This window comes from Bacillus rossius, chromosome 8, assembly GCF_032445375.1.
Source record: "Bacillus rossius redtenbacheri isolate Brsri chromosome 8, Brsri_v3, whole genome shotgun sequence".
Taxonomy (NCBI): Eukaryota; Metazoa; Arthropoda; class Insecta; order Phasmatodea; family Bacillidae; genus Bacillus; species Bacillus rossius.
The window spans coordinates 23,677,226-23,692,233 of NC_086336.1; the positions used below are offsets into that span (position 1 = coordinate 23,677,226).

General features: G+C 32.8%; 2 protein-coding genes across 2 annotated transcripts in view; one reads left to right on the plus strand and one right to left on the minus strand.

The window, feature by feature from the left end:
* Positions 1–5,074, plus strand: part of LOC134535587 (very long chain fatty acid elongase AAEL008004-like) — a 274,418-nt gene extending 269,344 nt beyond the window's left edge. The window contains exon 9 of the mRNA XM_063374800.1: positions 1,198–5,074. The gene's annotated coding sequence lies outside the window, so the exon portion shown is untranslated. The remainder of the gene's footprint in view (positions 1–1,197) is intronic.
* Positions 5,075–5,191: 117 nt separating this feature from the next.
* Positions 5,192–15,008, minus strand: part of LOC134535588 (regucalcin-like) — a 79,278-nt gene continuing 69,461 nt past the window's right edge. The window contains exon 6 of the mRNA XM_063374801.1: positions 5,192–7,577. Within this exon, the coding sequence (XP_063230871.1) occupies positions 7,338–7,577 (240 nt within the window). The 3' untranslated portion in view covers positions 5,192–7,337. The remainder of the gene's footprint in view (positions 7,578–15,008) is intronic.

Consider the following 15,008-nt stretch of genomic DNA (forward strand, 5'->3'; position numbering starts at 1 on the left):
CAGTTGTACGTTGCGTGCACGAGTCGGGAAACCATCGGTGCTATTCATTTTCTCTCCGGTACATTATACAGCATTGTAATACATTTTCACTTATTTTTTTGTTTATTTACCATTACTGTAAATGGGAGACGTGGCTTAATTTTTTTCCATTTGTATAGCCGTGCGAAGCCGGGTCGGCTGCTAGTAAACCCATTGCTTCCTTGACTCTTGCGTTTGTTCAAATTTTTATTATTTCGCTTTATTCAAGAATAAGTTATTTCCCGACTGTAACTCTGTCAATCTGTTGTAATAGAAACACCTACAATAATTTTCAAGCACCATATGCCTATCACTTGTGAAATACTCTCTGACCTGTTAATGGTTTAAGAGATAGTATTGTCTGCTGAAAGAATTTATTATTTGTTTGTTTGTGGTAATATAAATACTTACATTTGATTTAAAGAAATAATTTGTGACATGAAAGAATTGGTTAACCCAAGAAAAGGTTTTCTCAATCCAATAAATGTTTAGTTAGCTGCACAAATTCAATTATGTTACAAATAAATAAATATAACTGTTTATAACAAGTAAATATATATTTTTCTGTATACAAGCAATGTTTGTATCGTTTGACAAAATAATTTTTATATGTGCAGGTTAAATTTTATAAATAAAACATAGTTATTGCTCAAAAAGATATTTATTTTATTCGGTTCACTACACAATTTTAATAATAAATAGCTAGGTTAACGTACAAAAAAGCCTAGTTCATTTGCAATTAAACCATGTAAAATTTTGGTTTTTAATAAAAATCAGGAGAAAAAAATCCATAGTGATTGACTTCTGTCCACAAATGCGGTAAAAAGTAAACCGAATTTGTCGTTACATTTTTTTTTCTAATTATCTGAAGATTGGTTTTCAGCTTATGGGCTTGAAATTAATTTCGACTATAAAACACAATACTTATTTAATTTGGAAACCATAACTTTTCATATCATAGATTGCATAATTAAGTTTATCGCATCATAAATAAGACATATTTTTAAATTGATTTCTTATTATGTGGTTTTAATTAAAATCTGTTTCTCATAAAGAATTTAGAGTTATTTATTGTTTGTGTTTGGATAACTAATCCTCTTATGATATGAAAAAAAAATTGATGTGAGTGTTATTTACTGTTTCAGAAAATATGTTATAATATTTAATTTTTTTTTTCAGGTATATTTGCTCAAGTTCGCTTTCACTACGAGGCTGAACGTCGTACATAAAGTGCGACATAAGTTGAGATAGGGTTGATTCTTAAGAAAAAAAGAAGATAAGCCTTTAATTTTATCCTTTTAGGGAGAATTTAGAACAGTGTAGCATCCTCGTACCACGAAAAATATACTTTCTATGATACAAGAAAGAAGACGATAACAAAATGTTAAATAGTGTCACATTTAATGTCATACATCACTGTTTGTATAAATTTCCTTACATGGCTGATAATTTTATTTTTATTTTTTGTAGTCTTTATATACTATGTTTATCTTTAACCAGTGCATTTCGTTTAAGTACAAGCTTTGTCATTGATATAGTGTGTAAAATGATAACCAAATGCATTCAATTCATACAAAGTGTGTAAGTGCTGGGCTTATACCAAGAAACTGTTACACAAAACTTCTTACCTATTACATTTGCTATAAATATTCGTGAAGATAATTTTTTTTTTTAATTTGTCACAAATATGTAGCCAGAATCAACTTAGTTTCATTGCCAGTTATAATTGTGTAACACCTTTTTTATTTTGCATTTACGTGTTTATTACATTTCTCTGCCAAAGACTGAGTAAATCAGAAAAAATACTGTTTGTAAATCTATTGAGGTAAATGAACTAGGTTTATGTCTAAACATTATAACTTCGTTGAATGCAAAGTTTTCAGTACTTTAACTGTTGATTATACTCTTTAATACTAACCAATATGGTTAAACTTATTCAAACAACCCTGAACAAGTCATTACCCAGTATTTATATCTTAAAGATCTTTCACCCTACTCTCATTATAATGTTAAAAACTTTTTCTCTCAATACAATTTTGTTCTAGGCCAATAGTTTCAACACCTAGGAACCTACACATATTACGATTTTTATACGAGAATTCTAAAGATGTTTCAAACATATATTGTATACTGACTTGTGTTTGTCTAGTGGCGTTCTATTACACCTTAACGTATAAGAGATTATTTAAGATTATGTGTTTTAAAACTTCTCCAGCTCACGAGAAAAACGAATTTCATCTAATGGTAAAACCATCCAAAAATCTGTCATGAATAAAGATGTTGACTCGAAAAACCACTAATAATAAGAATGCATTAATCACATACTGAGTAATTAAGCATGATACTTTTGGTATCGTTTTGTAAGTTACTTAGTTAACAGTCTTGCTAGTTAAGTTTGATGGGTTTTAAATGTAGATTAGTGTGTTTTGCTCGGAATCGGATCGAAAGAGAAAAAAAATATAGAGCTGTGCGTTGCCTAACAGTTCCGACTTAGCACGACTTGATTACACGTAAACCTTTCTAAAACGTTTGGCCTCTTTCAGACGAGGCGGTTTAGTTGAATAAATTTATTTGCCTGGTTGACTCTCAACTAGTTGACTTCCGTGTGAAGACTCTTTTTGGGCTGGTTTCACACTAGGAAACTTGTGGAATAAAATTTTCTTTCCAAATGGAGGTCATTACGATGTTTGAATCCAAGGAAGCAGGGGCACTTCTTGTGCTAGCGTTCCTGTAAGAAGAGAAGCAAAAAAAAAAAGGAGGAAAACCAGTAGACGTAAAGTGTGTAAAGTTTCATAACTGCCCTCAATGCTTTATTCATTTATTTTATTTTTTTTGCTGTATACCTCACACCTCATATACCATATCGCGGGATTACTTCTAACAACCACTCCACATAGAAACCGAAAGGTAGAACGCTCTCCATTACGACCTTGGTGAACTCAACTAGGCGACTGGTGCCGAGAAGTGTCTACTGGTGGGGATGATAGTGTGAGCGGCACAGGCGCCTGTTCGTCAACCCCCCCTTCCCAGAACGGATGAGTTGACTGAGTGTGAAGGAAGGTGTTCGTACGGTTCCCAATCATTTGCTACATCGCTACACTCCTTGACACCCGTCTGTTAAAATAGTTACCTCGTATGGAAGGGGACTAAATCGAGCATCACGCTTTGGCTTGTATCTAAATGGTCAATATACAATCTGAATGGGGGCTCTACTAGAAAAATTGTGGTAGGCTCTGTTGGGACACGGCTCTCCTTTCTTATTATTGTTTCTTGCAATTACGATTTTACAAACTCGCGATATGCCTCAACATGGTAATTTTTTTCACCATTCTTCGTAACAGAGTCTTTTAGTTTTTAAAATATATCGTAAAATGTTAACAATTTTGAAATGTGTTTTAAATACTTTACTATTTTTTGCAAAAAATAAATTTAATTTTATTCGAATTAGTGATCGCGTGAGTCCAATATACATATGCTCTCAAAGAAAATAAGTCACCTAGAATAGAACATCCCCAAAACTGGTCTATTTTTAACTATGACTTGTAATCATTCTAAAACTATTCATAATGGCACATGCGTAAACCCTTACCCTAATTATTTATATATATGCACAACTCGAGTATTCTAAGCTCAAGTTTGTATTTTACAACGTATTAAAATCCTATCCTTTCTTTTTTAGTTTTACTGAATACTTCAAACTAACATCTCAATTCATATGTCAATTCATGTGTTCATGTCAAAGTAGTGTCAGGCCCGAGGAGATTTTTCAACCTCCTTGACCGCGCTCCACTGTATTGACTTCTCCTTTGTCAGCTTCCGTATCCGCTTAAACTTCTCGCTAGCAAGACTTGTCTGGCACTAGGCTTACATTTAATTGAGTTTAATAAGTTTCATCATTATGTTGAACGCTGTACGCATAGTTTACTCTGAAATGAATAGTTCTATCATATTTTTTTACTTTGTCCTGAAAAGCGATGTACCTAGTCAAAACCATATTAGCATTTGAGTGCTAGTTTTACATTTGTTGTAAAAATGTTAATTTTATTTTATGTCGGGTACATAAATAAATTTAATATTATTTCACAGGGAAACATTCGTGTCAGCATTAGTGTTCCAATTCCATCGGATAACTAAAAAGGGTAATAATTACAGGTGAACGGTTTTACTTAGTTCACAAGAATTACTTTTTTATTATTCTTGCTATCAATTGCTGGTTTATGTTTTATACTGCAAACTGCCTTTTGAAGAATGTTTAAGATTTAATTTTTTTAAGTAAGTTTTGAAAGTAAATTATTTAATTTCATAGTGTTTAAATTAAATGTTATTTAGTGAAACATCACATCATCGTTACTCGTTACATTGTAGCTAAATCAATTGCTTTCCTAGTTTTTTAAAACCACCGAAGATAAATTTTTTAATGGACAGTATTTAATTGTATAGTTGGGCTTAAATATTATTTTGGAAGGCCTTGTTCCACACATGTATTTTTTAAGCAAGTAGCCAATCTAATATTACTTAAGGCTTGACATTGAAATGCCAAGTCGGGCATTAAATTGGTTTATTTTTAAAATTAAAATACTCAATCTGCAAAGCTAAGATTCTTTTCTTAGAAGTGTTAAATTTCTCTTTTGATTATCGTGGGGCCATGTGATATGAAATAATTTTTCGTATGGCATTCTTTAATGTTAGGTTGTGTTACAATGTTTTAGTTTACTTGTGTCCCTTGAAAGTGTTTTGTACATAGTATTTGTATATACGTAACATATTAATTCTTGTAAACACTGGCTGTATTTCTATGTAACATATGTATAAATAAGTTATTGTATAGTTTTAATATAGTACATACAACTATGAATATCAATGTTGAGTGATTTTGAATGTTTTTTGTTTGTAAACAATTTACGAATATTGTTATTACTTTCCAAACACTGGTTTGGACATTACAAAAATATATAATACAGAAACATAAAACTAAAATAAGTTTGTAATTGAAAACTTTGTAGTTCTACATTTTAATGCAGATATTTGAAATGAATAAAATTATTTTAATTATTCATATTTTGGTTTAATCCAAATGATAGTAATACTTGGTTATAAAGACATTAAGTATTGCAATTTAATATATTTGTCATTTAATTTATATTATTTTCAATTTTCACATTAAAAACTCTTATCTCTGTCCGGTAAACCTACTTTCCGCAAAAACGCTATTCCAATACTGTGGAAGTACTTAAAAGTGCAATTATTAAAGGTAAACGATGTTACTTAGTTCACAAGAATTAATTTTCACTATTCTTGCATTCAATTGATATTTTATTTTTATATTTCAAAGTACCTTATAAATTACATAAGAGTTTTCTAATAATTTTAAGTAAGGGTTGAAATTAAAAGATCTTAATTCGTAGTGTTTAAATTAAATGTTACTATGTGAAATATTACCTCGTCGTTACTCGTTACGACTTATATTTTGATAAAATAATACACTCTAACTAAATTAATTCATGTGCTTAATAACTGATGACCGATCACTTAAATAAAAACTATTTTATGTCGAACTACGCTAACCACGTCATAACCATATTTTAAATACCCAGTTCAGTGTGAATGATTGATTATTTTGATTCAAAAATTCCTTAAATGTTAATTTGTACAGTACAAGCAAAACTTATTTGTCATTTGTCAGTGAAGTTTTTTCACTGAAGACAATAATGTGGCCATCACTTCTTATCAACAGAGAGCCTGGTAAGTGTATTTTATTCAAACCATGTGTTGTTCAAGGCTTGAAATTAAACCAGGATTCTTTTACACGCAGTTAGGTAAATTAAACTTTTTACAATTTTTGTCGTGAAGTAAAAACTATAGCCAATTAAATAATAGATTTATTCCTAAAAAACATGTTCTTTGGTACCACACGTTGCACCAAATATACATTATGTATTAAGTTACGTTTATTGCTGGTTTAAAACCCGAAATAACATAGATTGAGAGTTTGCATTAGCACATCTTAGGAATTTCTGAGATAATTTTTGGATTCATATTTCCAAGTCAAATTTTTAGATGAAATTAATTCTATATTATTGTCTACTTGAAAGTTTGACACGTCAACACAAACAATGCCAACGGTTTTCTTGGAAATAAGAGTTATAAATTTTTTCTCACATCTTAAAGACGCTCAGGTAATTCTTAAAGACGCTCAGGTTATTCTATAAAAATAAGTCGTACACGACGATGGTTTGAGCATTAACAGAAAAATTTCCAGATCTGTGTTTACTGATATTTTTCATTCCAAGTGTCCCGCATGGGTGTTTTAACATGAATTAGAGGCACAGTCTGTTAAAATATGTGTTATTTAAATGTGGGTTTCAGGCTAAGAAGACAGGAACCCTGATTATGGCGAATGCAATATCTACCCAAACGTTGGCGAACTCTTCAACTTTGATGTGACTGAAGCCTACAAGTAAAGAAATCCGAGACAATGGCAGGGAAAGAATGCGATCTATAACAACCTCTATTATGTCGTCAGTTGCGTCTTAGACTTAACGGGGCCCTGCCCTTACTTTTGGGGACGCTAACATTTTGTAGAGGGGCCTTGATGAAGCCTAGGAGGCTAGAAACCATAGAAAAGAGGTCCTCGCCCAGAAAATTTGAAAAATAAAAATTAAAAGCAAATTTTAAATTAAAATTTTAACGATGGTTTTGCTTATTTAGCTTAAAGAATATTGAAGTTCTTACCAGTTAATTTATACCCGTGAAGAAGATTTTGGCGGCGAAGGGGGAGGGGGATATAAATGCCGACGACCAAATTCCAGGAAATGTATATGATTATAAGCAGCAATGAAATCATTTCATATTATTTTAAATAAAACCCGGAAAACTTAAATCAAAAACCAAATATATTGACACACACATTTAACTATGCGCTAATGACATTTAAATTCTTCCTTTTCCCATTTAGGCTCAGTGTACACGTAATGTTGATTTTCCCCCTTCATTTTGCGTTATTACTTTTATCAAGGACTATTTATAAAATCTCTACTGGACACCTCAATTGCATTTGTTATTCTTTAGCAAATAATTCCAAAGGCATCCACGTTTATTAGCGTAATATAATTTATTTCAAAAATTCGCGCAAGTGATAATGACTACAAAACATACTCGACAATTTTTACACACATAAATATCAATGGCAAATTTGAAGACAAAAAAAATAAAAAAACGTCGAGTGTGAGACCGAGCCTACACAAACAAGAATAATGAAAGAGTTCCGGTCCGGGAGCCAGCTTGTCACGGTGGCCGCCCCTGGAGCGAGGGGGGGCGCCTCAGGCCGTGACGACGGCCTTGTTAGCGGGCGCCAGAGCCCTCGCGCCCAGCCCGGTGACGGCGAACACCGACCCCGCCAGCGGCTGCTGCTGCGCCTCCTCCGGCGTCAGCCCGAAGCTGGAGGTGGTGACGTACAGCGTGTCCAGCTTCGGGCCGCCGAACATGACCGAGGTCACCCGAGCGGCGGGCAGATCGACGGCTCCCAGCAGCCTCTGCGTCCGCGGGTCCAAGTGCAGCACCTGCGCGCAAAGAAACAGGCCTGCTGTCATATCTTAGGAACATGCAACTAAGAGACATACAATACAGTATGGTCTTTGCTATGTCTTTTCTAAGTAATGTGTTCCTAAGTTAAGACCTTTCTAAATTGTGTGTTCTAAATATAATAGTGGGAAGTTATGATTTTCTAAGTTACGACGTTTCAAAGTAGTAAGTTTCTATGTTAAGTGTTTCTAAGTTATGATATTTCTAACATACGACAGTTCCAAGATGTGAATTTTTCCGAGAATTCTATGTCATTATTGTTCTAATTTGATTGTTTCTAAGTTATGTGAGGATCCCGACGAAACAGGAACCTTAGTCCGGGTCTGTAAACTACGCAGCAAACAAAACAGCGCAACAAACGCAAGAATCACATTTTGATGTACCGATTTATAAACTAAGTGAAATAGCGCAACGCAAGTATTGTTCAACTAACAACTTTCTTGCATTTTAGGTTGCGTTTTCGACGGCCATATTTGAAGAGAAGTGTTCCCAAAACTTTTAAAGAAGCAGACCTTATCTGTATAAAGCCCACGATGTTATTTTTATTACATACAATATGTTTACACTTTTTAAACTCTCACAAATTGTAAGAAAATAACTTTTAAAAATTATTTATAAATATTTACTTAACAAGGAGTCAGGAAAAGAAATTATTTTTTCTACTGATTTACAATTCTTAGTTAAAAAGTTGGTAACTCTTTTCGACTTACATTATTTATACATACACGACTGTGAGTTTCTTGCGTTGTTTGCGTATTGCGTTGTTGTATCGTTACATTCTTTGCGTAACCTATAAAATACGCCAGAAACAGAAGACACAAAAAATAAAAGCAATACGTTTATTTATACCCATTTATAAATTATGCAAGACTCAAAAACGCCACGCCAGAATAGACTAACTTTCAAATGAAGAGCTTTGGCTGGCGTTTAGGTCTTCCTTATTTGAATCGAAGTGTTCGTAAAACTTTTAAAGACTCAATATATAATATGTTGATAAAGAGGCCACTGTGTTTTTTGATGTTTGATGTGTCAACATCTTAACTCTTGGATTACTACATTTGGTAGGAATGATTTAGTGAAAAGGGAACGAAAATTCGAGACAACGATGTTGCGTCTGTGCAGAAGATTTTGAAACCTCAAAAAGATGGCGGACACACAAGTAGTAACATACACCCTAATATTGTCACTTTGGTAAATATTAGGGTACAAAACAAAAGTATTGGTTTGACAAATGGAACTTTGCGAAAGTGAAATTACAGAGGAACATATTTGTTTAGCTAAAATATATATTTTAAAAACCTAAAATTATGTGGCTTTACATTGAATATAAGACATAATATATTTATTATTTTCCCACAATCTTGGTAGCATACGAACCTCCGTAGTGTAGTTGGGTGCACACTGGCTTACGAGGGGCTCTGGGTTAGAATCCCAGGCAAGGCATATTTAAATCTGTAAACATTTAAATTTGTTTACCGATTTGTCACCGATTTGTGAATAAAACTGTCATACTAAACTGTCGAACTTTAAGAAATTATAATAAAATAAAGGGGTGGTTGGTTGGTGATGAATATCACGGGCAAGCCAAACAATTTTTTTTTTTTTAAAGTAGCATTGTGTTAATGTGTGCGCTTAATAAACATGAACTCCGTGATTCTATTATGGTAGAAGTATTTTTTTAAACTTTTTAATAACATTATAATAAAAACAATATTTAATCGGATGAACAATGTTACGGTTGGTTGTTATGAAGTACTTAAAAATGATTTGAGTCGTTTAAGCAAAAACCAACACAAAAAAAGTATACATAAATAAATGTTTCAGCTTAAAATTTTAGTGTGGAAAATTTACAGTATTAACTGTATAACCATTTTTAAAAATATGGGTAGTATTTTAATAAAAATTTTGGTCAAAAATAAAGACCAAACCCAGAATATATTGATCTGCAACTTTTATGTTTGAAAAATAATTCATAGATACTACCACGTTCGTGATGTTTTAGAAAATCTAAACATAGTAAATACTTTTAACGCCATGTTCATCCCCACCCAATTATCCTATCTAATAAATTATAGGTATTTTTAAAATTGCTTTTAACTTTTCGTTATAAATATTAAAGTTTCACTACCATAAAGTTTATTTTGCACACCATTATATTTAGTATATACCCCGTGGGTACACTATCTTGACGACTTAGGCTTGTGGATACAGCAGTTTCTGCATCCATGTTTATTATATTTCCAACCTGTCTTATTTCTTTTGTGTAACGTGCCCTTATTTCATTAAATTTCTGGTTAATGCTAAAATTTCACCTTCAACGCACCTAAAGTAGGCATTAAACATTATAGTTAGATATTTAAAAGGGAAAATTTTTTACAGTTTTTTTTTTCAAAAATAAATACTTTTCATACATATATTTAAGAAGTTCGGCATTGTTTTAAAGTATTCTACGTTGAATTTGGTTGAAGAATTTTGTATTATATGTTTATTTTTAACATTATAACAAATGACTAGATGTTTACACATCACAGACGAGTACGAAAAAATTCCCTTACAATTTTTTTCAAGTATAACATCTTAGCTATCGGTATACGGCATTACGTAGGAGTAATTTCGTGAATGGAACGGAAATGTGAACCATGGTGATGCCGTCTGTGGGGATTACGTAAACCAAAGTTCTGAAAGCCAATCGGGAAATTTTATATACTTAAATGTTTAATGAATTTGAACAAAATTTGCAGTATTTTAATGAAATTCTTTGTCAAAAACCAGGCGTAAATCCGTGGTTCAGTATTTTTTTTTTGCTTTAATCGGAGTAGTTTCATTTTATAGTTTAAAATTTCGCTCTGGAACTGAATGTTTTTAAAGTCAACGTAGCTGCTCCGGCAGCGAAGTCTAACGGTGGGTGTGGAAACTGCGTGCAATTCACGTTAATAAATGTTGTTTACAACACAATTTGTTTATATTAATCACGCTCAGAATATTTTAAAGAATTCTACGTAAAAAATTTGTCTACGAGATTCGTATTATAAGTTTATTTGCAACATAAGAACACACGGATTTTCTCGTTACCGAGGTTAGATAATACACATTATAGGCGATCACTGAAATACTTGAGAACATTTTTAGGTAGAATTCAAATAATTTCTACCTATTGTAGCCGTTACCATGGTGCGACTTTCGGAAAAGTTTTATATTGTTTTTCGATTCATGGTCCATAGACCCCAAAACCATAGTAAACTCAAAAGTGTGTGTGTATGTATAATTTACATATATAAACCTAGTATATAAATTTGGTGGACACGGTAACTGTCGCAATTTTTCTCAAATCACTTCCAAACTAATAGATAAAATCTAGTTATGGAAAATCTCGGTCAAGTTCGATAATGGGTAATATTTGACCAAATAGTTAGAAATAGGGAAGGTTTCTTTTTTAAAAACAAAAAAAATCGCTGTAACTCCCATAGAATGGAAAATATCACATCCGTTTTACCTCACTTTGTAGGAAAATCATCTAATTCGTGCCAATTATGTATTTATCTTATATTTTGTTCTCAAATTTTCGTCTGAAACAATTTTTAATTAGGCAAACTATTGTTGCAAGAGGATGAATAAATAAGGGTAAGAATTAAAAAAAATAATAATTCCCATAGTAGATACATTATGAAATCCGTTCGGATTGTTTGTAAATCTTATAATTTTTATCTTAAACTTTTGTCAGAAAAACAATTTTTGATAAGACGAACCATTTATGCAAAGGTTGAAAAATGAGGGGTGGAATTTAATAAAAATTGTAACTTGCTTGGTAAGTTTACAATTAAATCCGTTCAAATTGCTTGTAAATCTTTTAATTTTTAACATAACATTATGTCTAAACATTTTTTGATGATACAAATAATTACTTCAAGGGGTGGAAATAACAAAGGTAAAAAAAAACAGAATGTCATTACTTTTATTAATGTTATACTTTGGAATCTATTGAAATTTATTGTAAAATGCCTAAACTTTATCTAAAACGTTTGGTTGAAACAATGTTTGATGAAACGAACTATTACTATAAAAATAGAGGTTGAAATTAAAAATAAAACAAAACTTTCTTGGTCTAAAATTCGTCGAAATTTATTAATAACCATTTTAATGTGACCTTATTCGTTTATCGAAATTACATTCATGCTACCACGTATTAGTGCAAGGTATGAAAAATAGTTTTTCAAGTTCTAAAATAATTATAAAACATCCTTTTTGGCCATAATATTAAATTCTTTAAAACATTTAATGCGGGATGAATTAAGTTAAAAACTTATAAATGTTTTCACTGCATGGAAAATGAGAAAATGTTTGAAAAAATTAAATATTGGTGAACATATAGGATGTTATTTAAGCTACATTCAGTTCTTAAAATTTTCCTGGAGTTCATATAAGTTCCCAAATTATTTTCAGAAAAATATTTACTTCAAAATCTATCTACACATTCCTTCCACTTGTATTATTTACGTACAGTGAAATTAAATAAATTTATTTTTTGAAAAATTTATTTATTTTTATAAAAAGACAAATTACTTAAATAATCCCGCGGAAGAAATTGTTTGTCTACTGTTTTACAATTTTAAGCTGTAGTGTTTTGACGACTTTCGGCTTTCCTGCTTCACAAATGATCATGATATTTCTGACATTGTTTGCGCTGTTTGCGGTGTTGCGACGTTGTGTCCTTTGCGTAGTTAACAAACCCGGCCCAAGGCCAAGAGCGCACTGACGCGCAAGTTGTTGCAGGCAGAGCAACTCAGTATCTGTGACTAGTATCTTAATTTATTTATTCGACTTTCATTTGAAGCAGTTAACGCATGTACGCCTTCTCTTAGAATAAACTATGAGATAGAAACAAAGTAAAAATAAATTATATCTAAGAATTAAACATGAACTTACATACTAACAATTTACAAATTACAGAAATTAAAGATGTATCATCTACCAATTTAACATCTAATTTAGTACTAACCAAAAAAATTAAAATTTTGTTAAAGGTAAAAGTATTACAATTTATTTAAATACTAACGTTAAACAATAAATATTGATTTAAATATAAAATATATATTTAAAATTCTAATTATTATATCAATCTCTAACACGTATTTGTCAATTGAGAAAGCAAATTTATAAATAATACTTTTTTAAATATCTTGGTAGACCGTTGGTGTCTACATTCTGGTCGAGGCGGTCCAAAGGCGAGATGCCGTTGTGACAAGGAGGGATAGTGTTACATGAAACGTAGAACAAGAAACTGTAGTATTGCAATACTTCAGTAATGCAAAACAGTGCTACCGCAGGAAAAGGGGTGCTCCTTTCCAATGACCCACTTCTGGGACTTACATGCTTTCATTCCTATCGCACTGTAGTTACTATATTAATTTATGAAATATTTTTTCTTTTCGAAGAAACATTAGAGAACATGTGTATAATCACCCACTGATATATGACACATGAAATTCAATATACACGACTTCATTTACAATAGTTATAACTTGGCATCCGAATGATATAATGCTAAATTCTAAGCAGCTAGCCAAACGCCAGCCATGGTACCTAGAAAGATGATTCCTCGGTTTTTATTACAATATGCAACATAAACACTATCAATGAAAGCTGTTAGTAAACTGGCTCCCAAAACTAGTAGAAGGAGGGAAGGACTCTAAAAACAAACATGTCGATGATGTGCGGGGGGTAGTGAGAGGAATAGTAGATAGTGGCACCCTGAGAATGGTAAGGGGGGATGTTTGGGGATATGACATGTAGGTATTCAAACGAGACGCCAGAAAGAATCTGCCATCTTGACGTCGTCTGCTGGAGGCAGCCATGTTGTTGACATCCGCCATCTTAGTTCCACCTTTTGATTCCAGACGGCGCCACCGTCTCTCTGTATGCCAGAATAGTGTACAAAAAAAAATGCGGCTGGTATTTGATCCGGGGGATGTGAGCACGTCGATGTTATAAAGGAGCAACCTTAGCCACGAGACCACGTGACAAGTTGACGGGTAGAAAAATAAATAAACAACATAAGCTACAGTACTAGAAAATAAACAACGCCCGAGTATAGTACAGGCTAGGTCTAAATTTCAAAAGAAAGCTTTGAGTATAGTACTAGCAATGTTTAAATGGTCAAAAAGATAATAACACCTCCCGCTCCGAGAAAGCACCACAGAGTACTAGCAATGTTTAAAAAATGCCACCTTAGTATAGTACTAGCTATGTTTAAATATCAAAAGACCGCTCCAAGAGAGCGCCACAGAGTACTAGCTATATGTAAAATAAAAGCCTCCATACTGCTATGTTTAAATGCAGCTACCAGGAAGCTCCACATACTCTCGCCGCCATCAACAGTGCCAACACAAGCCACCAGAGTGGAACACCATATATAATGCCAACTCATGCCACCCGTGTGCACTGCCATCTTTAATGCCAACAATCACCACCAGAGCACGCCACAAAGAGAACATCACATCCCCCCGCCGTCATACTAGCTATGTTTAAAAACAAAACCCAGGGAGCTCCATAACCCCACCACCCACGCATAGAGAGTGCCACAAACACCCGCTCACAGAGAGCGCCCCCATTTTGTCGCCGCGGGGACTTCATGTAAATGGTGAACAAAATAAAATCGCAACCATTTTATAGTACTAGTTCAGAAAGAAAAATGTTACATAAAATATGCCATTGTGTTAATCCCTAATGGTTGAAGTGCTATGTAATAATAATATTTAAAATAAAACATAGAAAAAACCCATATAGTATTATATACTAAAGTAGGACCTCTAAAGTAGTAGATCATGTCCAAAGACAACCATCTTATAGTACTAGTTCAGAGAGAATCAAATTATATATATTTGTGCCATAGTGGTAGATAGTCCATAATGTGCCAAGTAATAAGCATAGTGTAAATAAAATATAGGGAAAAAAGAATTTTAGTGTTCTATACTAAAGTAGGACCTCTAAAGTACTAGTTCACGTCCAAAGACCACCACCAGTTCAGAGATAAATTAAATAACATCATGAAAAATTGGCTTTATTGGTAGCACATGTGCAGAATGAAAAAGCATAGTGTAAAATAAAATGTAGAATACTGCGAAGACAGATCTAATAAACATTTTTAGGACCCCTACAGTACTAGCCATCCAAGGCGTACAGTGTGTAACACATAGTGGTACCAGTTGTGCGAAGCACTAACAGCAATAACTTATTAAAATAAAACATAGGACCCCTACAGTACAGCATTAAACACGTTGTGTTAGCGTTTGTGTGAAGTTCTAAGTAATAAGAATATTTAATATAAAACAATAGTAACGTCCCCACCATCTCTGCAGACACACAGAAGACAGCGCAGGCAGTCTCGCTAGACCGCACAGCGACGCCGGCGA